This window comes from Nelusetta ayraudi, unplaced genomic scaffold (genome assembly GCF_046127955.1).
Source record: "Nelusetta ayraudi isolate G7.1 ecotype Tasmania unplaced genomic scaffold, CSIRO-AGI_Nayr_v1 ptg000060l, whole genome shotgun sequence".
NCBI lineage: Eukaryota > Metazoa > Chordata > Actinopteri > Tetraodontiformes > Monacanthidae > Nelusetta > Nelusetta ayraudi.
The window spans coordinates 2,727,459-2,754,467 of NW_027466110.1; the positions used below are offsets into that span (position 1 = coordinate 2,727,459).

At 46.5% G+C, this 27,009-nt stretch overlaps 2 protein-coding genes across 2 annotated transcripts in view; one reads left to right on the plus strand and one right to left on the minus strand.

Moving 5' to 3' along the window:
* Positions 1-2,563: 2,563 nt before the first annotated feature.
* Positions 2,564-3,376, minus strand: rprma (reprimo, TP53 dependent G2 arrest mediator candidate a). The gene has a single exon (XM_076039910.1). The coding sequence runs from the start codon at positions 2,985-2,987 to the stop codon at positions 2,676-2,678; it is 312 nt and encodes a 103-aa protein (XP_075896025.1). The 5' UTR covers positions 2,988-3,376; the 3' UTR covers positions 2,564-2,675.
* A 2,057-nt stretch (positions 3,377-5,433) lies between these two features.
* The window catches only part of galnt13 (polypeptide N-acetylgalactosaminyltransferase 13), a 28,847-nt gene continuing 7,271 nt past the window's right edge, over positions 5,434-27,009 (plus strand). The window contains exons 1-11 of the mRNA XM_076040242.1: positions 5,434-5,838; positions 9,045-9,308; positions 14,517-14,685; positions 17,070-17,236; positions 17,322-17,529; positions 18,940-19,110; positions 19,641-19,758; positions 20,791-20,971; positions 23,144-23,283; positions 24,994-25,092; positions 25,998-26,132. Coding sequence (XP_075896357.1) covers positions 9,167-9,308; positions 14,517-14,685; positions 17,070-17,236; positions 17,322-17,529; positions 18,940-19,110; positions 19,641-19,758; positions 20,791-20,971; positions 23,144-23,283; positions 24,994-25,092; positions 25,998-26,132 — 1,530 coding nt within the window. The 5' untranslated portion in view covers positions 5,434-5,838; positions 9,045-9,166. The remainder of the gene's footprint in view (positions 5,839-9,044; positions 9,309-14,516; positions 14,686-17,069; positions 17,237-17,321; positions 17,530-18,939; positions 19,111-19,640; positions 19,759-20,790; positions 20,972-23,143; positions 23,284-24,993; positions 25,093-25,997; positions 26,133-27,009) is intronic.

A 27,009-nucleotide genomic window follows, 5' to 3' on the forward strand; every position in this document is an offset into this window, starting at 1 on the left:
ATAATCAACACCCTGCGGATGGTATCACCGTTGAGCACAGCTCCAATACGGCAAGCGCCGGGTAAAGTAAGCTGCCGCTGTTTTCACCTGTGCTATATCGGTGACAGATTGGAAGATGTTTTTGTGTATGTGTGTGTGTGCACTGTGACACCGAATAAGTTTTGTCTCACTCCCCCCAGACTGCGGCGAACAGCTCCTTGCAGAAGATGCACATCAGCGTGTGAACATCTGAGTGGGGAGCTGCTATAGATCGATGTTTACTGTTTTCTAAATTCTCCCAGCGCATTAGTGCTTGACGGGTGTGTTAAATCACTCGGCAGTAACCGTCTCCAAACAAACCAAACGTGTTGGATCCCTGGCAGAAAAACTTCTCGCAACAAAGCCTCGGCGCCGCTCCCCACGTTTATTAACTTCAACGAGCGCTTTTTGTAATCTTTTCCCCAGGCTCGCCTGAATCGATGAGGATCCATCCAAATCATCCGAATAGCGGTGCACGCGGCACAGCTGGATGCTGAAACACTGGTTCAGCTGTGGAGGGAAGATTGTTCTCTGCTGGATATTAAACTGCGACGACGTTTGGCTCGGAGCTATTCCTAGCCCTCTCTAATGAAAGCAATTCCACAAAGCAGTGTAATAGTACGAGGTGTGACATATAGGAGGGCGTTTGCATTGCCCTAAAGTGTCTTTGTTAATCCCACATCAAAAGAATATGTCATGAGAAAAATGATTGTGGTGCCACGTGTATGTTCAGTCCAAAATGCCTGTTATTGGTCTTATCTTGAACCAACTGGTGGTGAGAATCAAGCATCATCCTGTAAAATGTTCAAAAGGTTCTATAAATGCAGTGTCAATCAAACATTGTTGAATACACACGGTGCAAACCTGCCTGATGCCACCTCTGTCATGGGACTTTTTAAGTGGTGATGTCATGATGTTGCCCTCTGCTCCTGGAGGCCCAATAAATAAAATGCAAAATACTTAAACAAAACTGGTGAGGTCAGGCATCTATGAAATGGACCGAAAACAAAATAATAAATCATATTCATAACATTTCATAATCTCAATTTTATTTCAGTTCATAATTGATGGTCTCAGATGCTTTGCAACGAAAACTCTGCTGTTCCATTCTTCTGTGATGTTTTATTGAGTTTGTTTTGGTTGCCGAGTTGCACCAGGAGGCTGTAAATTCACTTGTACTCAATTTTCAGAGCCGCTGATGTTGGACGCATCAATTGGAATGATGTTGTGTTGCCAGCATGTGTGCGTCACACATTCCTGCAAGAACATTTACAAATCCTGTCCAGCTAAAGTGCCAAATATTTTCGGCACACACAATTTTGTTTAGTCACTGCTCTGTACTGAACAACTACAACTAACAAACTATTGGCAAAATACTATTTTGTTTTTCTTTAATCCACTAAAATATACATTATTTTTTGATCCTCAAGGATGCATCTGGCCAACTCAGACATGAGTCACCATGTCAATAATCTCACACTCTTCATTGACAGAAAGTGAAGGTGAATATTGAGATTACAACCTTTTCTCAAAACACATAAAATGTTGAAAGAAAGAAGTTTCAAACTGTTTAAGGCTGCGGATCAGGCAATCGCACAGCAGCATATTGCCTGCCGACTTTGGCCTCCCTGGGCTGAGATGACAAGTCATTTCCAAGGCTGCTGGTTCACCCTGGGGATTTGACGTGCAGGTGGGCCAGGAGCACGAGGCAACACAGGCTCTGACTGAGGGAGACATGACGTAAAGCCCTGCTGCGGATTGAAATCTCACTCAGACAGGTAATGCAATAAATAAGAATAAACACATCTGCTTGCATCGAATATTAATGTCCCTCTTCCCACACTAATGGGAGTGTGTTTAATTACGACTTTTGATTTACTGAATGACGAATGCTTTATGTCACTTGCAAATAAGTGAACATTTTAAATGCCAGAGAATGCACGGCTCTTCCTTCCAGCGTCTCCGTTTCAGAGAAAAAAAAAAGAGCCACAACATTTCTTAATTAAACAGCACTAATTTCCATATTTTAAGATCTTAATTAAAAGGCACGAAGTAGGGGGAAAAAAATAGACCTTAATTAGGAAGAAAACTTTAATTACAGAATGAATATACTCCAATTAACAAGATACATGGCATGCTGGGTTCCTCTCTACCACCTGTGCGCACATGCCCGTGCAGCAGGAACACACTCACTTAACGCTTTCGCATATTGTATGGAAGAAGAAAAAACACATACAACACGCGCTACATGTCCGACATGGACGTCTCCATCTCATCGGCAGCGAGACGCAGCGACTTGTCAGAGGATGCTGCGGGGGAGAGAAAACTGTGGTCCAACTATAACTGACATAAGGACAGTGCTCGACTGAATACTTTATAAACAAATACAGACTCCAAACTCTCTGTACCTCTGGGTGATGGGCGACTCTGTTTTGTTTTTGGCATTACAAAAGCAAAACGCCCACAGGAAAACAAGGTGACGCCTCAGTCAGCAGCAAGGTTCGAGTCACCTATTGGGCGAGGTTCCCCATATTTTTTCCCCCCCTTCTTATTCCTGAGGACTATAAACATTGAAAACGGGGACTTGTGGCAGTGAAACATCATCCGTCACCCGCCTCCTCCAGGAGCTCCGACTGTATTCGGGTCATCGGGTGGGATCAGTAGGCTCCGACAATGACAGCCTCGGTCTCTTTCGACGGTCTCCTGTCCGTCACCAGGAAGTTGATCATCCCCTCGGACTTGATGAGGAGGTTGCAGCCCAGGAAGAAGATGCCGAAGACCACGGTGAGGGAAAGCACGCACATGACGGCGATCTGCACCACCCTCATGACGAAGAGGCTGCGCTCGTCCGGCGTGGCGGCCACCAAGCCGTTGTCGGTCACCACGGAGGAAAAGTTGCAGCAGAAGAACTCCTCCGTCTTGTTGAGCAGCAGCCCGCCCTCCGTCTGGTTGAAGCCGGTGTTGTTCATCTCCGCTGCTCCGCTTCTCCGCTCCTGACCTTCTTCTTTCGCCCGCCTTCTTTCCCGACTACTCGGAACGAGTCAAACTTTCAAGTGCAGGCGGCGGAGGATGAGAAGTGATCGGCCAGATGCACCATGGGGGTGGGGAGGTGGAGGTGCGGAGGTGATGAGGAGTGGCACGAGTTCCGACAGATCACACGGCGCTCTCCCGGAGATGGACCGACCGCCTCGGCATGGCATCACTGGCTGTTTGGTGCGTCCCGTGCTCGGTTTCAGAGCTGAGTGACTCCTGTAGCCCACCCCGTTTAAGTAGCCAGACGGCGGCCGTCTGCGCCGGAGTCTGCAGGGGGCAGAGCGGCGAGAGCGCCACCATGCGGCCAAAGGCGAGGGTTCACGGGTAAACTGTGGGATAAAAAAAAAAAAGAACTGTGAAGATGAAACTATGACTAAAAGTAAAAGGACACGCACTGACACCTGGTGGATGTTTTGAGAAACTTTTTTTTTTTTTTAGTATACAGAATGCCACTGTGACGCTGGCGTCTTTTTTTTCTTCTTTTGGTTTCTTTTAAACAGTTGCTACGAAGCATTTTGAATTATAACGATTATAAAGTTAAAAGAGAAACGCATTTAAAATATGAATGCATTAAAAAAGAAAAAAAAGAATGATCACTGCTTGAGGATGATTTACCTCAAAAGCCAACCTGATAATTGGCGGCCCTCCTATTTATAACATATTTTTGCGGTTTGTAAAATGAGCAACAGGTCCATGAACGAGCAACATGTGTATGCACACACACACAAAAAAGTGTCACACACATAGCCATTAATATGTACATAATACCTGCCTCCTGCCAGTAGATGGTGCGTTCGCTACACGGTGTAATCGTGATCAGGGACTTCTCGTGGGATCTCAGTTCAGGCTTCAGAGAAACACGGAGTGAATCGTGATAGCGAATGTGCCATCAGTGAATGAAAGCAATTCACTGTCAGGAAAGCAGGAGGAAGTTTGATGATGTTAGGGAACGTGCTAATGTAAGCAATTCACTGTCTTGCAGAGTGAAAAAATAAATTAAAAATAAATGAAATAAAAACACACATTCATTAAATATGTTGCGAGACGCAGTCTCATTCTGCACCATGCAACAAAAGCATGCATTTAGAACATTGGTGTCCAAAATTTTTTTTTTTTTACAATGGGGGCCAAACCAGATGACACCCAGGGGCCAACAGCTTCGTCACATACAATAATTTGTTCAAAAACAAACAAACAAACAAAGAAACTCGCCAAACTGAATAAAAACATTACATTATGCTACGTTAAATATATATTTATTTTTTTCGAACCATGTTTAGCACAGTGTGTTCGTTCTTAAATAAACAATAGTTCTCTGAGCTAAACCAAGGCACTTGTGGCAAGGCGTAGAGGCAGTAGGCGTAGGCGGGCTATGAACCCCAGACTCCCTGGTAATAGTCAATAGTTTAAAAAAAAAACAAAAAAACAATGACATGAAATATTTGTTAAAGAATGCAACATATCCTTTAAGTTGTGATTATGATGATTAGCATTATTTCCAATAATGTAATGGCACCCGGGCGCGGAACCGCTGCTGCCCACTGCTTTTCCTCAGGAAATGATGGGTCAAATGAGAACTAATTTTGCATCCTTTGGGATGCGACAATAACTGGGACTTTGGCTTTGACAATAACATCAATTTTTTCACAATTGATGCAACTGCGGCAGAATAAATGCAGATGGAACACAACTTTAATTTCACCTGCGTGGTTACTACCCACCTGGCGTCCACCTTTACGTGACTACGTACCACAGATGGAAGTGCTGCCATCGCAAGGTGGACAGAAAATTTGCCAAGTCAGCTCCTTTTGATTCAGCACTGAGTGACGGGCCATAAGGAAAATGTTTTCAGAGACCTGTCGCGGGCCACTTAAAATCAGTTGGTGGGCCGCAGTTGGCCCACAGGCCGTAGTTTGGACGCCCCTCATTTCAGAATATATGTCCATGCTGTTCCACACATTCAACAACGGGACTGCTATTTCCCCTTCCTTGTTGCCAGAGTGTGATACAAAAGATGGAACATTTGGAAATTGAAGAAGTGTTACAAACGAGAGTGTCAAAGCAGAAATCAAATCTGCAACAGCTCTCTGTTTATAAAATGAGAGCGTATCATACAAATAGTCATATAATTGACTCAGGCTTATCAAAACATATGTTATATTATATTATATTATAGTCAATCTTGCATAAAAAAACCCACATAAACCACCTAAAATAAATGAAAGAAATGGCAGACCTCAAGCATGGCCAACGTTCTACGTCATTCACAAAAAAACCCCAACGAAAACACCCCCCCGCCCCCTCCCACACACACACACACACACACAACGTGATCACATCACAAAATAAATGCGGGGGGGGGAAAAATCCAGAGAGGAGGTTCCGTGTCGTGTCGCTGTGTATTTTTTTTTTTTTTTTGCCCGTGGAGATGCTTCACGCGCCTCTCCACTGGGCGCTCGTGACGCTGTGCCGTCAGGAGGAGTCTCTGATTGACGTCGCTCACAGCCAATCAGAGAGCAGGAGCGGCCCGCTCAGCCGGCCTACTTGCAGGTCGTCGCTGAGTGGAGGTTAGATTGCGCTGCTCTGGCGGCTGCGTGTCTGTCTCGCGCCTCCCTCCTCTCCCCCTTCACTCGCCGTGATAATATCCCAGTTTGGAGAACAGGTGCGTGCCGCGACGTATGTAAACGGTGGCCGCTTTTGGGGACGTTGATGGAGGCTGTCCATGTCCACCCCCGGTTCACCGCCGCGGAGCCGGCGGCGGTTGATGTCAAGAAGCCCGGACGACAGGTACCGACCGACCGTCAGAGAGGCTTTCATGGAACATTGACCACGCCGGGATTGCGGATTTTCCGGCGTACATAGAATTCATTGTATTCAAGTTAGCAGTCGTCCGCTGGGGTTTCGTTCGATTCAATTTGTTTTCGTGCAATGTTGGTATCTTGTTTTGTTGTGCCTTGATGGGGTGTGCGTTCTGTTCTGTTCTGTTCTGTTCTGTTCTGCGTTCAACACGTTGCCTGAGCAGGTCACTGGTGGCTCACCCCATCCACCGGCTAGGTAGGATTTGGTGTGTGTGTGTGTGTGTGTGTGTGTGTGTGTGTGTGTGTGTGTGTGTGTGTGTGTGTGTGTGTGTGTGTGTGTGTGTGTGTGTGCACACACATATTCAATCTGTGTCGCACTGACCCCTCAGCCTGCGCGCAGTTTGCAACGACTCCCAATCCGTTGCATATCACTTTGTTTAGTCATGGCCAGATTTGTCACGTGCAATACCTTTCAAGTCCAAACGAGTGTATTTTGCTTTTGTTTTTGTTTGGAGTCTTGTTTGGGGTCTGAAAAGACGCTGCTGTCACTGGGCTAATGGGCTTACTGGGATCAGCTCTGTAATCACCTGCTGGCCCTCTTAGGCCTGGTGCATACACGTCTATACATGTCTTGGCTGGCCAGTGCAGTCAAATGCTAATATGATAAGAAAGTATTGCAGTTGAATTGTATGTTAACATGTCACATATTGCACCAATTCTCCTGTCATCATCATTGGGCACTTATTACTCTTGTTCCAATTGGGATGCAACATTTAGGACAACGTTGGCCATTTTAAGCCCCGATAGCTTGCGATATACTTTTGTGCCAGTGAACCTGGCAGCAGCAAACATCTGAGCATGTTCTTACTGGACGGTGGGATTTGATTACTTTGTTTATACACGTTATTTGTCTTGTTGCTTCTAGTGCTGAGCAAATGGGGGACTTTGGAAAGCAAAGACAGCAACCTGATGGGTCCTAAGAGTGAAAGAGCAGAGGTGCACCTGTTGACCTAACAATCAGTGGGGCCTAAACAGAAAATAGAACTTCCTGATTGCACGACATAAAGCAAATGATAGCATTTCTTGCGCCTGACACTTGGGATGTGAGCCACAACGCTCGAATGCTTTGTTGTTGCCTTCAAAAGCACGGCGGAACAAAAGTGTCTTCTTGTGAAGACGGGAGGGAGCCATTTTTAGCACGGCGTACAACCGACAGATCCGCGCAGATGGTAATTGACTCAGGCTTCACCGGACGCGTCTCCAGGAAGCTGTGAAGCCAGACATACCAAACCCAAAACACGTCTCTCCTCTGATGCGCCGAAGCAGATGGTCAGAAATGCAAACAGACAAAATCATCGGTGACAACGCATCTGCGGCTGCGCGTGCGCGCAGGTGACGTGTCAATGTGAACATTTTTTTTTTTTGGCATGCACCTTTAAACATTTCGCCGATGATGCTCGTCATTATCTTAGAGCCGCACCGGCTCTGTTTGTTCAGGGTGGTTGGCGGGCGGGGTGGTGCAAGTGGTGTTTGCATTTTTGTCAAAGATCGGCCACCACGCTGGGATCTAAAGCCTCTGATGTAGATGCACAGAGCCTGCCTTGTTTTTGAATGAGATAAGCATTAGCCCAGGGCAGCAGTGTCAGACCCTTTGATGGACGTATAGACAGGCAGCATAGAGGGCCGCACGAGTGCTGGTGTGTGTGTGTGTGTGTGTGTGTGTGTGTGTGTGTGTGTGTGTGTGTGTGTGTGTGTGTGTGTGTGTGTGTGTGTGTGTGTGTGTGTGTGTGTGTGTGTGTGTGTGTGTGTGTGTGTGTGTGTGTGTGCGCGCGCGCGCGCGTGCGTGCGTGTGTGTTTTTTGAGCATAGAAGCGTGACCATGCTGCAAGCAAAAGATAAGGAAATCTGTCAGTTTCCCCACTAGAGAGGCCGGAGGCTATTTCTTCTTCACAAGTTGTAAAAGTAAAGGTCAGGATGGGTTAAGATGCATCGGGAATGTTGTAATGGGATTTAAATGTGGAAGTCAGCAGATGATCATTAATTATTGCGTTGTGAAGAAGGGCTGGGGGTGAATCCGCTCTTCCCCCCCTCTCATCTTTTTTAATTATTCCTGTTTGATTACTTCTCTCTTACTTGTCTTTTTCCATGTTGTGCTTGTGTCTTTTGTTTGTTATTCTCATGTCATTTTCACATGTTCAAAGGAAATTTTTCATTTCATTACATTTCACGCTGCTCCCGTTATAGTAAAGGAATATATATATATATATATATATATTGAGCCGTGCTTTGCATTATGCGGCTTTGTTTTTTTTTGCTGTGAATGCTTAAGAGGCCGTGCAATATTTGTATGCTTGATTTTCTGTGTGTGTTAAATTGTTTCCTGCCTCATTATACTTTCATAAGTCTTTCTGTTAAGGGGTTGCGGGGGGGGGAGCTCCATAAATTTGTCCAAGTAGAAAACGATGTTTTTCATTAGGAAGGTTGTGAGGCATACATGCACTGCTGAAGAGATGTCTAACCTCCACAAATTGCCTCTGTTATGAAAGTTTCTCAGATGGCCCTCGCAGCACGGCGAGTGTCGGCGGCGAGAGACGCCCGTGAATAGAAAATTAGCATTCACTCTTTCAGAAGTAGGGAAATGTAGCAGGTCTGGGGCGGGTGGGGGCAGGGGGTCGGTCCGACGAGAGAATGCACCACCATGAGCAATGGCAAGTTGGGCGCGACCTGGGTGGACCTCACCAGCTTCTGCTGGCTGGAGTGAACCATCTGGGAATAAATACTGTGTGAGGACGAACCTGGTGGCTTTTTAACCCGTCTGCAATGGCCCAAGCACCTCCTTTGGCCTGCAGCGTCTGAATGCACCAGTTTATGTGACGAGTAGATGGAAATTGGATATCGCAATATTAGTAGGCCAATATTTCACACTATTATGTTTTAAAAAAAAAAAAAAAATCGAGATGTGTCCAAAGTCTTACAGGAAACAAATAAAAAACATTTTCATGGTTTTATATTGTGGGATTTCAGATTTTATTCCCCCCCCTTAAACGCTTTGTATTTTCTCATGCGCTCCTCCAGCAAGCTCTTGGCATAGTGCACTTTTGCTGATCCTGCTCTGACTTTGCTGATTTCACATTGCTTTATCGAAGTCCTCTAATTCGAGCGTCCCCGCTTCTTCCTAATTTCTCCCCTACGGCAGGTTGACGCCTCTCGGTCAAACCTGCTCAGTCTACTCCCCGTCGTCCAGAGTTCGAACGCTGCCTCAGCGGACCCAGCGCTCCTGAGCCCGGCTTGACTGGCTGACTCCCCCGGGGGAAGACAATGCGACGGTTCGTCTACTGCAAGGTGGTGCTGACCACCTCCCTGGTGTGGGTGCTGGTGGACGTCTTCCTGCTGCTGTACTTCAGCGAGTGTAACAAATGTGACGAGAGGAAGGACCGCTCGCTGCTCCCTGCCCTCCGAGGTGAGTCTGCGTCACTGCTGCTGCAGCCTCCATTCCCTGGTTCAAGTCGTTTAATCTTCTGGCATGAGTGAATGAATGAATGAACGAATGACTGTATGAGTGTATAAGAGGCCATTGTAAAGCGCTCTGGGTACCATGACTCACTTTCTTATCATATTTATATCAAGGCCTTTAGCATTTTTCACTGAATTTTTCTTGTTTTTTTTTCCCCTAAAAGTAGAACTAAGAATATCAATGAGCTCATGTCGAGATTGCTTATTGAAAGCTTTTGGATTGCAAGAGCAATTTCTTCAAGTCAGAAACCATTTTTAATAAAAAAACCCCAAACAAAACAAGCAAGAATAGCTATTATATAATTATTAAATTATATCTATGATCTCAGAAGACTATGGAAATATGATGATGAACACATATAATGATGTGGAGATTACTGCATTGCAATAATACTAGAGATGTAACTAAAATTTCACATCACGGTTATTGTAACCAAAATTATCACGATTATCATTATTATCGCGGTATTGTTGAACTGTGCTCAAAATGTAAAAAAAAAGAAAAAAGGTACTTATACACGCACTGGAATCATTTAACCAAGTTTTATTTTGAAAACACAAATAACAGAACAAGCACAATGTAAGTTTTGTTGGCAGAAACATTAAAATAACATCAAGCATACAACTGGTACAAACTGGTACTAGTACAAACCAAATGTGCATAACAACAATTTGAAATGGCATCATGTCCATTACAATAAAATATGAGAGGGCTGCAGTGAGGTCTTTAGTATATTTGGATGTAGGTGCATATGCAGCCTGTCTTTGAAAATTTCTGCAGGCAGACAACCGCGGTTGTCAGATGGTGTTACACGGTTTTAATAATTAAAATTTGAAATGGTGATAATAACCGTTGGGACTTTTTTACCATGGTTTATCATTTTACCGGTAATCGCTACATCCCTGATTACTGCTTTAGTTGAGAGCAAGTACATATAATGGGTCAGTGAAAAGCAAGTGGGGAGGATCTGGAAATACCAGCGGCACAGTCCCACCACAGTGACACATCTAGAGAGAAGTCAAGCCTGCCGTTGTATCTCTTCAGTCCGGGCATCATGGAGCCTATTGTAGGGGTCTGCAGGGGGCGAAGACCTTCATTTACAACATGCGAGTTGGTCCCACAGATTGCAGGTACAATATCTGAAGCGAAGCACAAGAGCAAAAACAGCTAAAGTGCCGAACCGTCAAACGCCTCGGCCTGTGGTGAAGGAAGGAGAACAAGATGAGCTGTGAGAGTGCGAGGCAGCCTTGGGTGGGCCGCAAAATATCTTGACTTTAAAAAAGAATTTAAAAGGATGACTTTGAATATTTCTGATGTCGCCGTGCCCCACAGCAGCTCTCGGCTTCGTTACCTCACGTGCACCACAGTAAGCAGGTTTCGCTGGAGCTCACTAAGCTGCTTTTACGGTGAGAGAGAGAGAGACAGAGTGACAGAGAGAGACGGGGAAAAAAAAGTCCAACTGTCAGCCACTGAGAGTGATTACCATATAAAAGTGTAATGCAACATGGGGTTGCTATGACTGAATAGCTTAAAGGTGATTTGCTAAATATAGAATTTAAAGTAAGCGGGTGTTGCTGAAAGTTTTTTCTTGCAAAATCAGCAGCAGAAGCGACGAGTGGCAAAATTATTTTGTTGGATTTAAAAAAAAAAAAAATACATTTGACATTGCTGATGTCAATTTTTTTTTCCAATCCTGCTTGAAGTCATACTGCATCATACAGAAGACACTGTTGGTGCTCTTGAGTGTGAGTGCCCTCCAGGGCAAAGTAACCAAGGCCAAGCTGACAGATGGCATCTTTTTTTTTTTTTTTTTTTGACATATTACTGAATTGATTTCTGAAGGCGGAGGAGGCAGAGCCAACGACACATATGTTTGCAAAGGGAATGCGTTGTCTTGAGTCGTGGAAGTTTTGATTGGATGAACTCCTGTCTGTCACAAGTTGGTTATGGTGCGGTGCAAATGTTGGAGGTTCTGCTGAGGTGTGTTTCCAGAGCCAGTCTGGAGCTGTGAGACGCCTCTGGTGCTATTCCCTCTTCTTCCTTTAATGAGGAAACATCATCCAGTCCTGAAACTGCTGCTGCAGCAGCAGTAGAACGAGCTCCCAAGAGCCTTTAAACCTTGGGAAACAAACTGTGCAACTTAGTGTTTTGTTTGATATATTCATTGCTAATAAAGCTCTCAATTCCACGCTGATGCTAACTTAATCACGGCCTATTTTGATGAATGTGCGCAGTGAATTCCCAACTAGTGCAGGTCTCCCTTGGATAAGAGCTTATAGTCCATAACAGTCTTTATGGCTAGTTATAGGGCCTTGGGTTTATTTCACATTTAATGTCTGTTGTTTGCAATGGTGCAATTTAGATGTTTTTTGCACAGTGTTGCCCTCTGATTTTGTTCTGCTGCGCCTCTTGGGCGGAGGTGTCATTATTGCTCCGTCTTAAACATTGGTGAATTTTAAAACGGGTGCGTTATCTGATTTTTCAGTTCCTGGTGAAACCAAACCTCCAAACAAGCAGTCTCAGTGCAGAATTTGAGATGCACCTTGGATTGCTTTTTTCCACATGTACTTATTAAATCATTTATTTTTTTACACAAGATAAATTCCCCCAGTATACACTGTGGTTTAGTCAGTTTTAGAGATGAAGCAGCAAACTTTAAATTGGTGTTTTGTTTTTGTCTTCTTGTACTCAATTCAGCGACGCATGCCGTGGTTTATGGGCCAAAACCCTCAATGCATTATGCCGAACTGTGAAATATAATTACTCTCTGTGTTCCTTATATCATCAAAGAGCAAGCTTTTCTGTTTTCAGGGAGCAGTTTTAGGTTAATAATGCATAATGTATCTGCTCCTAGTGGCTGTGAACCTACTTTTTTTGTGTGTGTGTGCGCGTGTGCGCAGTCGTCTCGTTGCAGTCCGCAGTCTGTTTGGTTCCGCTCTGTTATAATTTTGTGTTCTACTGGAGTCTCTCCCTCTCTGATCTATAATGTAGTGCCACCAGGGTCAGACTCTCATGCTGTATTCCTGAGTAGAGGTGGAGGCAGGAAGCGGAGGAAAAGGGATTGAGTCGGAGGCTGCCGGTGAAGCTGGTGAGAGCGGCCTGCCATGGGCGGGCGATGTGCATGCAAACAGGCTGCATTAATGCCTAAGTGCACCTCCGCTCTATTGAAAACAGGGATCAAAGTGGCGCAAGACATTTCAATAATGAAATACAGTGCTGAAAGGGGCTCAAACGCTGCATGAATCATGACAGGCGGATGATGACATGCCCAGCTTGGTCCTCAAATGGTTCTAGTCGAAAAAGAAAAACTACCAAACTACATCATTGAGACTACCAAAGCTAACAAAACTTTTTAATATTTGCAAAATTATCAACACAGGTATTGTTTCATAAAGTAAAAATGCACTTTTTACTTCAGAACATTTCAGAACCTGTAAGTTCTCCATTTTCACTTGACTAAATGAGTTGAAGAAATACTTTAACTTTTACCACAGTATTTTTTTTCCCACACAAGTATCTGTACTTTGACTCAAGTACAGGATTGTGAATACTTATAATGAGCTACTTGCATGATGCAAGAAGTTGGCGGCGTGGCAAGGAAGAGCAGGATGGGTCGAGGTGAGCGATCCGGCCGAGACGGAGGCCCGTCCCCTCCACCAGGGGCGTCCTCTGAACCCGGGGGAGCTAACGTGAGCCGTGTGTTCCCCTTTCGTGGAGAAATCCTCGCCTCTCCTCGGAGAGATCATTTAGATAGCGCGAGAGGCGGAGAGAGAGCGAGAGAGCGAGAGGCGGAGAGAGAGAGAGCGAGCGATCGAGCGAGCTAGAGAGAAGTGATAAATCCGTGGAGAGTTATTTACCTGTTTGGCAGTCGTTTCACTGAAGGAGCAAACGACAAAAAAAACAAAACAAAGCAATCAAGCTTTTGCCACGGCGATGCCTTCTTTTGTATCCATTAAAATGCCCCTCCGAAATTCCAATCCCAATTCCAAACCTCCTCATAGATTAGATTAAAATTAAATATAGCCGTCAGCATACAGTGCTTTAATACGCACTCAGCCTGATGTGCTGCACCCAGGGGAGAGCTTACGCAGAGCGCCTGCGTCTGTGTGTTGAAGCTGCACTTTTACTTTTTTTCCTCCTCCCATTCACCCTCACTGATGTGCGAGGAAAACACTTCTTTCTCTGCCTTCAACCACGCGAGTCAAGGCGGAAACTCATTTTTCTTGATGCGCACTGTTAAGTTTTGCGAAGGGGAACATATTCAACACGCCGCGCACACACGTAGCTGAACATGCTGCCTGTTGTCATAAAGTGCCTACAGTACATTTATTTGTTGAATTGGATTATTGTTTTTTTCTGAAGGTCTTCCTCGTAGATTCAATCTTTATCAGAGTTATCGTCCGAGAAACCCTTGCGCCCCTCGCCTCTGAGTGAACCCCCCAGACATGCTCCTGATGCTCGCTCCATATTTCAGAAAGTGTGTTGCTAAAATATGTCAACCCTTTGAAGTTACAAATTCAACTCATGCCCTGCAAGTGACCACATCCTGAAGAGTGTCCGTTTTTTTATTAGGAGGCTGTAAGCAGAGGGCTAAATGTTTCCTTGAGATCCGTAGAGATTTTTTGGAATAGCAAAAGAAAATAGACCGCCAAGGGGATAAAAAAAAGATCTGAAAGCCGACCTTTAAAAAAAGAAAAAAAGCCCCGCAGCTGCTACTTCCATCATAAATTATACATCCCAGTATGATTGAATACACAAGAGACTCACAACAATAAAACTGATTTGTTGTCATGGCCTCCAGACACTTCCAGCAGGTAACAGCAGACTACTCATTCATGGACGTGCTCAAAGAGACAAAACGTAAAGCGTTGGAAGTCAGTCTTATTTATACGGAAGCACATTGCGGCCACCGTGGGAAACAGAGCTCAGTAACATATTGTAATGTGAAACCAACAGGTCATTTCGTGACATTATTTTGTGATAGCTTCACATTATAACGTGAGTATGATCGCGTGATGCTGAGCCCTGTTTTCTTTTTCTAGGGTGGCAGCAATGCACTTTTGTACATTTGTTTATCATATATTTATCATATATTTATATTTATCATCATTCCTAACGACGTCTTTCTTCCCCCCACTCTTTGCCGCGTCACAGCGGTGATCTCTCGGAGCCACGAGGGTCCGGGCGAGATGGGCAGAGCCGTAAACATTCCCAAGAACGACCAGGAGAAAATGAAAGAGCTCTTCAAAATAAACCAGTTCAACCTGATGGCCAGCGACATGATCGCTCTCAACAGGAGCCTGCCGGATGTGAGGCTGGACGGGTGAGTAATCGTGTGTGTGTGTGTGTGTGTGTGTGTGTGTGTGTGTGTGTGTGTGTGTGTGTGTGTGTGTGTGTGTGTGTGTGTGTGTGTGTGTGTGTGTGTGTGTGTGTGTGTGTGTGTGTTTTTTTAATACAGCGGTGTTCTCGCTCCACTGGCCCTTGATAGTGTGAGTCCGACCGAGCACAGAACACAAGGCCTTACCCTCATATAGTGTCCCGGTTAAACGAGCATTCATCCAACTGATGGACAGAGGGTTCAGCCAATGACTGACCTCCTCAATGGTTTTTTGTAAGTAACACACGCCGTTCGGGTCGGGCAACGCTGCAAAAGTCCTTCCCCTCGTAAACGTCCTCAACGTCACCGTAGGTTTGCAGGCAGTGGCTGCAGATTAAAATGCAGGAAACTATCAACAAAATTAGATTTCGATCAGTAAATATTTGTTTTTCTGTCTTTTTTTTTTTAATTACTAATCAGTCGAGCCCATTGAAGATCAGCGGCATTCTACACTTTGCCTCCGAGCGCCTGATTACGGACGCCGCTGCTGCGACGCTGAAATCCGGCAGAACTCTCCAGCGTGCGCATTAGACTTGACATTTGAATGCAGGCCGGGTTTTGTTTACCGTCACTCAAGATCCACTTGAGCACTTAATGAAGATCCAAGGAGCAATTTGTGTGCAACGCGAGCACATTCATCTCGCGCTGCGCCGGTGATACGTGGCGGCGTTCGACGGAAACATAATCTGAGTGATTCATGTTTAATAAATTACCCCGCTGAGGGGCGGAGGGCCCCCACCCCCACCGCACACCCCCTCCACAGAGTGACCGGCAAGGCGATTGCCAGTCAGACACGCTGTGAGAAGTATAGGCCCTGTTTCATCAGCACGAGGCACCATTTGTCTTGGCTGTTGATGCTCCAGGCTGTCATGTTTTTTTTGTTTTTTTAAACATAAACATTCAACCTTAAAGGTCCAGTGTGTACATACTTCCCATAAATTCACCTATTCGCTAATGCTTATTACAAGAACCTTAACACTTATTAATGTTAATAAGCATCTTATAAGGTACTTATTATTACATATTAACTAATGCTTATTACAAGGACTTTAATATAAAGCGTTACTAAGTAATTTCCTACCCTTGGAACGGTTCTCATATATTTATACAGTACATGCAGTATCTGAGAATATGCATAGAGCAATGAGGGTCTTGCTTCTCGTTAGCTGCCATCTTGCGCCACCTGACAGGGCCCTAAATATGAAACGCGCCGTCACTTTGGGCACTAAGACGTTGATCCCAGGTCCAGAAGCAAATTCCGACTCGCAATCATTTTCATCATGCAGCGACCTACAAGCAAACCCGAGTTTCTGAGGTGCACGCCACGCTGTGGGCTTTTACCAGATTTTAGCAATAAAATCGCTCAGTGTCCTGCTGGCCGAGAACGCCGTCGCCTCAAGACGGAAAACTTGAAAATTCAAAATTCAGCGTGTTCACCAGGACCTACACAAGTGAGAAAATCCGATCATTCGGCTGATTGAATCCGGCCCCTAGTCTGTCTCTCTGTCCGTCCGTCCGTCCGTCCGTCCGTCACGGCTCCATCCTTTCCGCCCGTGTGAATATTACAGCAGCTCTATTACGGAATGCGTCTTGGCCTGGCGTCTCCTTCGACCATCTGCGTCGCGGTGAATTTCATCCAAGGAGCGTGCAGCAGTTGTCTCTCCCCGTCCCAGAGTGACGGTGGCACTGGCTCCTGAAGGCAACCTCCTGGCCTAGTTTTGTCAGTCAGCGCTGTCACTTTGAATCAGCTGCGGCGGTGGCGTTGTCCGCTCTGATGGCTTCTTTCACCCTCCGTCACCTCCCACTAACCCCCCCGCCCCCCACACGAGCCATCCTCCTCCTCAGCCGCGGCTCTCTCTCCATTCAGCTTCATCCACTGCCGCCCAAGTTTGCCACATTCCCACTCCGAGGGCTGTGACAGGCGTCCCATAAAAGCCCAGGACGCGCTGACACGGCTGTCAGCGCCGGTTTAACCTTTTCCGCTCTCCCCTTCCCCAAGATGTTTTGCCAGTAAATCGCACATGACAATCTTTTTGCACTCAGGGCACAGATTGATAGCAGCAGCATACACTCCGCAATTCCTTCCAGTGAAACTTTCCACTTCCGAAGTTTGCAAAGCGGCACTTGTTGTTGTTTTTTTGATGTGGTTTTTGAGATGGACAGAATTCATATTGGAGAGCAATTTAGGCCTAACCACTGCGCCACCGTGTCGCCCTCCAGTAACAACAATAATGTCACCACTAAAAAACCTACTTGTAATTTGTAATGAACTCCATTTACTAGACGGATACATTCTGCCAAACCGTTCTGCTTCACGGCTTCGTTTTCAGCTGCAAGACCAAGGTCTACCCGGACGACCTGCCCAACACCAGCATCGTCATCGTCTTCCACAACGAGGCGTGGAGCACGCTGCTGCGGACCGTCCACAGCGCCATCAACCGGTCGCCGAGGCACCTGCTGGTGGAGATCGTGCTGGTGGACGACGCCAGCGAGCGAGGTCGTTAAGCTCCTCCCACCGCCCCAGCACAGTGCGGCACCGCTGCGGCTTCCGAAGCTAAATTTTCTCCTCTCCCCCCTTCCAGACTTCCTGCAGACCAAGCTGGAGAGCTACGTGCGCACCCTGGAGGTGCCGGTGAGGATCCTGCGCATGGAGCAGCGCTCGGGTCTGATCCGAGCCCGGTTAAGGGGCGCGGCGGCCACCAGGGGCCAGGTAATCACCTTCCTGGACGCCCACTGCGAGTGCACGGTGGGCTGGCTGGAGCCGCTGCTGGTGCGCATCAAGGAGGACAGGTGGGGGCTCCGAAGAAACGACCGCATCGGGCGTCTCACCCATTTTGCCGAAACTTTATCACAGTCCCTCTCTCTCTCTCTCTCTCTGCGAGTCCGGCGTCCTCAGATCCACTTTGCCCGAACCTGTATTGTCTCATTTCAGCGACATTACATCAGCGTGCGCTCGAGCCAAGTCTCTCTCTTGCTCTCTAAATATTAACGGCACTGAAAAAAACCCGCTCGGTTCTGAGTGCTCCGCTTGAACCGAGGCAGATAGGAGACGATAATCGTCTTGCATCGTCTGCCTCGGCGGCTGCCTGCGGGGAAAATCTGCCTCTAATTACTGTTGCCTTACATATTAACTCTGCTGCAACTGATATTAGTAGGCGCCGCTGAAGAGGAGGAGATTAAAGGGGACAAGGGCGCCTTTTGAACCCGCGTCGCCAGACAAAAAGCCTCGGCAGCTGATGATTTCTTCAGCTCGCGCTACTTTTAAAGACAAATACGGGAAGTCGCCGTTGTTGTTTTTTTTCTTCCTTCCCTCAGCAGTTAATGTCAATTATCAGCTTTTAAAGCCCTGTTGTGGAGTTGTAATTGGCCGTTAAAATAAACAGTCTCAATGTGCAGCGTGCAACCGAGATGCGATTGATCACAATTACCCCGTTATCCAGCCGAGGTTGGACACTTTCATTTTTCTTCCGTGAAGACACTCAGAGGTTTTGCGATAAAGCACATCAGTGGGCCGTAATAGCTTCTCTGACGGCTGCCACACAGATGTATGATGATGATAGAATAGCGGCGACATTCATTTGATGGATGATTCTGGCTTTTCACAGAAGTGCTGCTTGACACCAGGTTCATCTAATTATTATATAAAAATTCCTCCCTTTTTTTTTTCCTCTGGCACATCTCCTCAATCACCGGGCTGACAGAAATAACCCAGGTTTGCATGATACAGTGGTAAAGTTTCTGTGCAAGTGCAATAAATTTGAATATTTAAATGTTCAACTATGCACATTTGCAATTCAAATTTAATTGTCTTGCTTTTTTTTACTTTTACTATTTTGCAAGTCGGATGCTGTTCTGAATGTTCCAGAAAATGTACTTTACATTTAATGGCAATTCGCTCAATTTCAGTGAAAAAAACCCAAAACAAAACAAAAAAAAAAAAGCCATCAGGAGGATTTGTGTTTGTCTTGTGTAGCAAAAGCAACAGTCAAACATGCTGGTTGGTGTTTTTGTTCAATCGATTAGCAGAACAAAATACTCATTTTCACCCGTTTTAACATATTTTAAACTGTAATTAATGTGTTCAGATCGTGATGCAACGGTGAAATAATAACCCACAACTATCTTCCCTCTTTTCCGTCTCTGCATTTTGTTAAATAATTCATCACAACGACTTCGCTCTGGTGATGCTTGTGTGCCCAGGAAAGCGGTGGTGTGCCCCATCATCGACGTGATCAGCGACGAGACGTTTGAGTACATGGCCGGCTCCGACATGACCTACGGTGGGTTCAACTGGAAGCTGAACTTCCGCTGGTACCCGGTTCCCCAGAGAGAGATGGATCGGCGGAAGGGCGACCGGACGCTTCCCGTCAGGTACGCCGAGCAAAACAACTCTTCCTCCTCGGCCCGGGGTCTAAATTTGGCAGCGTGATCCCGAGGATGCGCGACCTCGTCACGAATCATTCACGCAAGGCGGCGCGAGCGTGAAGCCTGGACAGACTCAGACATGAGCCACTTTTATCTGAACAGCTCATCTCACTCTGCGAATCTCTTTGATGTTCGCTTCGCCGCTCTTCGTTTTTTCGCACTCTCTTCGCCTCTAAATATAAACTCACCTCCTTCTTACCCCAGAAAACCCAGAAAACTCTCACGCTTTTTGGCCACTCAAAACAAATCGCTCCGGCAAACAAACGTTGTTCATTTTTAATTCTGAATTTAACACAGGATGAACAGATAGACGAGATTCCGCATTGTGTGCCATATTGTCGCACTAATTGGTCATTTATTATATTATTATCTCGGAATGTTCCCGCGGTTTCCCAAACGTGGTGATCAATGAGCTTGCAAGGAGAAAGAGATGATTGCCGTCATTGTTGTTTGCTTTGTGTTCGCCTTTCACTTAGGACTCCCACCATGGCGGGCGGATTGTTCTCCATAGACAAAACGTACTTTGAGGAGATAGGAAGCTACGATCCCGGCATGGATATCTGGGGCGGAGAGAACCTGGAAATGTCTTTCAGAGTGAGTGAAGGCCTCGGGATGCAATTACGTGCCGACGTGCCGCCAGATGTCTTCACGTAAAGATTTGACGAATTTGTAAATTATTGAAGAAGTAACCCCGTAGATGCATGTCGAGGGAATCTTTCCCCTTACACATCTCACTCTGTTGCGCCGTTTCAAATCCAGCTCGGAATGGAGGAATGCGAGTGCGACTCTATTTCATGTGGTTCAAACAGCATTTTCCGTTATTTATGGTTTATTCATGACTTCCGACAAAAGTAGCTCCTTGATAATGTAAATGAATCATAAAAATGTACATCTTTTAAGTAAATGGTACAACTCAGGAGATGGATTTTGTTAATGGACCAGAATCATTTTAGACTTGGAAGTCTCCTTCCTGTTCCTGTGCCTCTGTAGCTCCACTGTAGAGAAGCGCATTGCTGCCACCCTAGAAAAAAACAAACAAACCAAAAAAACAGGGCAAATCATGTTATAATGTCAAACTATCATGTTATTTCGTAATCATTTTCATGTTGCAACGTTTAACTATCACGTTATTTCGTGATAATTTCCACGTTATAATGTGATACTCGGCCCTGTTTTTATCCAGTGTGACGGCATACTACGGAAGCGCATCAACTCGAGTTGATTGAAAAGGTCCACGTGAAATTTGGTCTTAGATGATCGCTGTTTTCGGACATCAAGCTACATTAAGGTTTTAGAATGTCGCCTCAGTATCACCTTATGACGTGAAAACTATCACACAAAAACATGATGGTTTCACGTTATATCGTGATACTGAGCCCTTTTTTTTTTCTATGGTGGCAGCAATGCGCTTCCGTACTATTTTAAGTAAGCTCGGGATGATTATCTGAACTGCAAGTCATTGACTACCAGGCCTGCTGGACCACTGGGACTATTTTTGCTTCGTTTTTGAGCACAAGTCTGAATCTTTGCTCACGAGAAGGGACGAAACAGCCAATCGGACCAATGTCCTGGCTGCACTGGCTTGGGTTTTTTTTTTGTTGTAGTTCACCCGGTGTGTGTCTGCAGGTGTGGCAGTGCGGCGGCTCCCTGGAAATCGTGACGTGTTCCCACGTGGGCCACGTCTTCCGCAAGGCCACCCCGTACAGCTTCCCCGGCGGAACGGGCCAAGTCATCAACAAGAACAACCGCCGTCTGGCTGAAGTGTGGATGGACGATTTCAAAGATTTCTTCTACATCATATCACCAGGTGCGCATGGCTTGCGACAGCCTGCAGGCTGGGAAAAGTTTCAGGGATTTAAATCGGCCCAAACTGTTTGTCGCTCGATCGATGTTCGGCGCGTTGTGTGCGACCGTTGAAAAGCAGAAATGCATGATGCTGATGAAACGGAAGTGTCGCCGGTGCCGCCGCTGTGCTGGCCGATGGCACACTGAGCTGCGTTTCAACCTCCCGCTTCTTACATCTTGCTCATTTAAAGAGCTTTGTGACCTACATCGAAATGTGACGGCGCTCCGGTCATACTGGGGCTTCATTATTTCCCACGTTACGACTCGGCGTCGGTGCCACTTTGAAAGCTTTGAGTTCAGAAATTCACCTCCGTCTTAATTTAACGACGCTCAGGGCAGACTGGTGGGGGCGGTGGGGCAGCACAGATTGAAAGCTGAGTACCCCTCCATCTGTCGACTTAGTAATGTGATTACCCTTTAGCAGACAGCAGTCTTCGGGATATCTCTGGTTAAGTGCTTTATGTAGCGGCGAACCTATGAGGGATTATCCCTAAATCTCCCGATCTGATGCCGCACGTGGCGGCGACCCTCTCCTCCTCCGCTCCGCCCGGCCCGGCTCGGGCAGGTGCGCAGACAGAGCCGAGCGGCCGTGATGGATGAGTCTCCCTGCATTGTGCCGCCCCCGACGCCGACCGGCCTGCTCCTCTGGGCTGGCGTTAGACGGAATGATCCAGGGCCACGCTGAACAAAAGACCCCACTTAGACGTCTCTTTCTCTCTCTCTCCCTCTCTGTCTCTTTCTCTCTCTCTCCCTCTCTCAGTCTCCCTCTTTCTTTCTCTCTCTCTCCCTCTCTCAGTCTCTCTCTCTTTCTCTTTCTCTCAGTCTCTCTCTCTTTCTCTTTCTCTCTCTCCCTCTTTCTTTCTCTCTCTCTCCCTCTCTCAGTCTCTCTCTCTTCCTCTCTCTCTCCCTCTCTCAGTCTCCCTCTTTCTTTCTCTCTCTCTCCCTCTCTCAGTCTCTCTCTCTCTTTCTCTGTCTCTCTCTCTTTCTCTTTCTCTCTCTCCCTCTCTCTTTCTCTCTCTCTCCCTCTCTCAGTCTCTCTCTCTTTCTCTCTCTCTCCCTCTCAGTCTCTCTCCCTCTCTCTCTCGCCCGGTGTCTGGTCGCCTGCGCTACAAACGCGCGTCTCCGTCCTCGAACCCTCCGCTGCGCCGGCGATCTCCAGATCAAAGAGGCTATTCATCATCCGGCAACGTGTTGCGTTCAGGGCCCCGCGGAGGGAGCAGGAGGGAGATGGAGACGGCCTCTCGGCCTCAAAGCTTTTATCTCCCCCAACCTGAAATCTCTATTTCACGCCGCGATCACACGAGGCGCCGTTTTTAACCTCTGGCTCGCGTTTTTTGATGGGTAATTAGCGCCGCACGTCTTGCATGTTGGCTGGTTTTTGAAAAACCGTATTCTGTTTTCCCCCCGCATTGCAATCACGCTCTTTCATGACTAATTACCCCGATGGATCTATCTACATGCGAGCTGCCGCGGCACTCTGGGGAGAAACCATCTGCCTAATGTGTTTGTAAGTGTCTGAGCCCAGTCGCCGTTCGAAAAGAGCCCTCCCTCAGTCTTCAGCTGCATCAGGCCTGATTTATCAGCTGCTCCGGTTCGGCTAAAATAACACGTAGCCCAAGCACAAAGCCTTTGCGCATCTCTGACGAGGATACGCCCGAGGATAGAAATGTATGGATACACACTGGAATCCGTTTCCTCCTGTGACTTCCTACCCGTGCATTAAGTCCTTGAATTCTTTCATGACCACCTTCAATGTCAATATTTTCGCTTTGGTTTGAAAAATTATTTTTGTCTTTAAAGGTCTTATATTACAACAACAACTTCACTAAGGGTTTTCTAAGAATAATAGGCAGCTCTAAAATCAAACTCACTTATTACACCAGGCTAAAGACGACCCCACCAGCCAGTGGTTGGCTCCGCCCTCAAACCTGCAGTTTTAGCAGGAAGTTATGAACCAAGTAATTTGGTGGGAGGCTGAATGTGCTTTTTTTTTTTTTTTAAAGATTCAGACCAGGGGTTGAAATGTAAAGCTGTCAACAAAAAAAAAATGGGTGTACTTTTAGTCTAATTTTGAACAACAAACTGATGTTCAGTCCCATTAGATGCTGGAATCCTCTGTCGTCCTTGTCTGCAGGCGTGATGCGGGTCGACTACGGGGACGTCTCGTCCCGCAAAGCCCTCCGCCAGGCCCTGCAGTGCAAACCCTTCTCCTGGTACCTGGAGAACATTTACCCCGACTCCCAGATCCCAAGGAGATACTACTCACTTGGTGAAGTATGAGCTCTCTCTCCTACGCAGAACCAACACCCTCCTCTCCCCTCCCTCCAACCCCCTTTGCAATGCTGCAGATATCCTCCCGTTCGGCGCTCAGCCTCGCCCGGCTCGCGCTGCTGCGCCGTCCTCCTCCTGAGTCGCCTGTCACCTCCTCCTGTCAACAAGACAATATCGCCGCCAGATAAATCCCGGAAAAACATCAGGATCCGGCGAGAAAAGGCCGAACCGAGCCAGACGATAAACAAACGGCCGCAGCTGTTCATACGGCGAACAAATAGTAGGCCGCGTATGCAGACCGATCCCAGTCGCGTGTTTACACAGCCATGTCCAGAGCCGCTGGCTCTCTCAGATAAAGCTCATGTTTATGAAAAAAAAAGATTTTAAAACAACGAGAGCGTGCAAATATCACTCCGGATTGTCCAGTTGGGAAGCAGCACGTTGAAGACTTTAGCGCAACCTCGTTTACATTCTCCTGTGCCAGCAAGAAAAATGGAAGCATGCTTTTATTATCAGCATCGGTTTATTGGCTTAAAAAAACAGTTCAGAAATAAATTTAAAGGCAAAATACAGAGTATAAATAAAATGCTGCAAACTATGTTGGGTGACCGATGAGTCGTTGCAAAAATATCAACAACTTCCTAGAGCTGCTGTGCTGTAAATGAAAAGACTGAACTGAACTGAACTGGTGCAGTTTGAAGAAAACACTTTAAGATTATTGTTTTTTTTTCTCTTTAGGATTAGAAAGTCAGTGGCACCCAAAGAGGAAATGAAAGTGGCTCAACTTTCCCTCCTCGTGCCTCACGGTTGTGTACAGACAGCAGAGTCTGGGCCGCCGCTGCCTGTCAACAGATGTCTTCGTTTAAACTCGTCAGTCGGCGGCGGCTGATGAAGTCGCGGCGGCGAGAGCTTCTAATCCTGCAGCGTTTATGCAACCGAGGATTTTCATCTGGCCGCTCTTCCTCCTTCCCTCCCTCCCTCCGTCCTCGACACCCCTCCTCTGTCTAAAGAAGACGTCTGCCAGACTGACTCTGCAGCTCGCAGTCGGCCTTCCTTCAACAGCTGGAAGCATTAGGTTTCATGCCGCTTCATTTGCGAACGCCGGCGCTGCCGTGCGTGATGGGCATGATAATGAGCCAGCGAGGAAACGCGGCGTCGGGCCCGCTCAGCTGCAGCTCTGCCGCTGTGCCAATTCATTAGAAAAGTTTCTCGTCACCCCGTGGCGACCCCGCCATCCCGAAAAACCCCACTCGTGTTCTTCAGCAGTGAGACTGAAGGGCTTTGCATTCATAGAACTCAGGAAATTCAAGGGTAGATATCAAGACTAGATTGTGCAGCCAGTCACAGCGCAGCCAGAATCGCCACAACCAGGCGTCTGGCTCCACCTCCAAAATGCACAGCCCCGCCCTGGTTTGTGATGGTCATGCAACAGAGGCCCGAACCTTCCAAACTGGACGTCGGTGGAAAGATGAACTCTAGAAGCGACAGGATCAAGCAGTGATGCCATCAATCAAATAAACTTTTGATGAGCATGTTTGTTTGAAGACGATCTCCAAGGCAGCAGCAGCAGCAGCAGCAGCAGCAGCGTCGGAGGCGGCGCCGCAGTTGCTCTCTCCAAGCAAGCGTGCAATCTGCAGTTCGGGTTCGGATGACAAACGGTGAGGGCGCACTGCGGGGAAATGTAATTATCTCCTCTTGGCTTCCTGCCTGCAGATCAGGAATGTGGAGACCAACCAGTGCGTCGACAACATGGGGAGGAAGGAGAATGAGAAGGTGGGGTTCTTCAACTGTCACGGCATGGGAGGAAACCAGGTGAGCATCGGCACGACGCAGTGCGCACAGAGCAGAGTGGAATACAGTGGTGGAAAAAGGTTTTTGGACACCTCATGCATTTCTAATGTGCCTTATTGCGCTGAGAGTCAGTCTCAAGCCTCCCAAGTGTACCTGCAGCCACTACACTGTTCTGTCCAGCTCGCAACTGGATGCTTCATCAAGCGGACTGCAAGTCCCTTGCAACACATCCGGAGTACATGAGTACAAGATCTGCAAAAATGTAGTTTTCTTATTTTGTCTTATGAACACTGAACAACAAAAAAGTTGCTTGCATGTCTCTGATGCAGCTAAACCTTTTGACACACACACACACACACGCACACACACACACACACACACACATCTCTGACAAATGTTTATTGATAGTAGTTGGGATTAAGAAAAATTTTAATGCCGTCCGAAAACTTTTTTCCACTACTGTACGTCCAACATGCATGTCCCTTGGGTAGAACGTAAACACAAATATGCATAGATGCATAGAGACGTCATGCTTTTGCCTTTTCCTCTTCTTCAATGCATAAAGTTTATGATTTCAAATTAATTTTTATCGCACCTTGTGTTTTTCTTTACGTTTGCCTCTATATATTTATTGATCAGTCTCTCGCGTTTGGGCCAATAATTTACCAGCTTTTTAAAAAAAAAAAATTTATGGCCCATTCGACCGTAAGGCCTTCATTAAGTAGCATTGTTTATTATAGCATATAGAGTTATTATCCTGCAAAATCAGATAAATATACAAAAAAGACCTTGGGCTGTTTCTCCTAGAAAAGCGGCTCATAAATAAAACAAAAAAGATGATAATAAAATGATAAAAATGCTCTCGTCTCTGCACCATCACGCCTGTCTCTGCCCTCGCTGATGTTTTCCACCGCCCGCTTCCCCAGGTGTTCTCCTACACGGCGGACAAAGAAATCCGGACAGACGACCTCTGCCTGGACGTGTCCCGCCTCAACGGGCCCGTCGTCATGCTCAAGTGTCACCACATGAAGGGCAATCAGATGTTCGAGTACGACCCTGAGGTAGGCGTTGATGGCGGCAGAGACGCTCCAAGGGCAAGGCTCTTACGGCCTCGCATTTCTTTTTTTTTTGCGACGGTAACTGCGGTCACGTTTTTATCTGCATCACCAGGATGGCGCTTCTCATGACGTGGCTTTACTGTCTGTGCATGCACAGCGAGTGCGCGTTTGCTGCCACCAGATGGCGCTGTTTGTCAGTGTTTCAGCTGCCGTGTTTCTCTCTTTCGCCTCCTGTTGTTTCTCCAATAGTACGTCGTCGGCAAATGGCATTATGACTTTGAGGTAAGAATTCCCAGCAGTGAAGGAGCTAGAAGTTGGTTCTGTGTGAGTCCTGTGATGTCCTGTCAGACCATGTGGGCTATATGAAGTGGAGGTAGTGGTTAGACTTTAGTAAGAATTAGATTTAAAAAGAAAATGCGGAAAACGTATTTTGCAGTGGACTGATGCAGTTTGAAGAAAGAAAATAGAGGCCATTCAATCAATATTAGGATTGTGGTAAATGATCACTTTAAAACCTGCCTGGATGGATGGATGCATGGATGCATGGATGGATGGAAATATAAAAAATGAAATCACTGATATTGCAATGCCAAGCTCGGCATGATGAGAACATACATTTCGTAAAACCAAAAATAAAACGGAAACTCTTCCTCACCTTCATCCCCTAACTCTCGAGGCACTCACGGGTCGGTAAGACTCCGGCCCTCAAACGAACGATAAAAACAACCCAAAACCAGATTGATGCTTTAATCCTGACAGTAAACACGCAAAACATCCTCATGCAAGTATTGACTCTGCAGAGTTCTCGCCGATTCACAGACTTCAGTGTTTCTCAGAGGATACAATTGAAAAAGCTATTGTATCCTCTGAGAACTTTCCG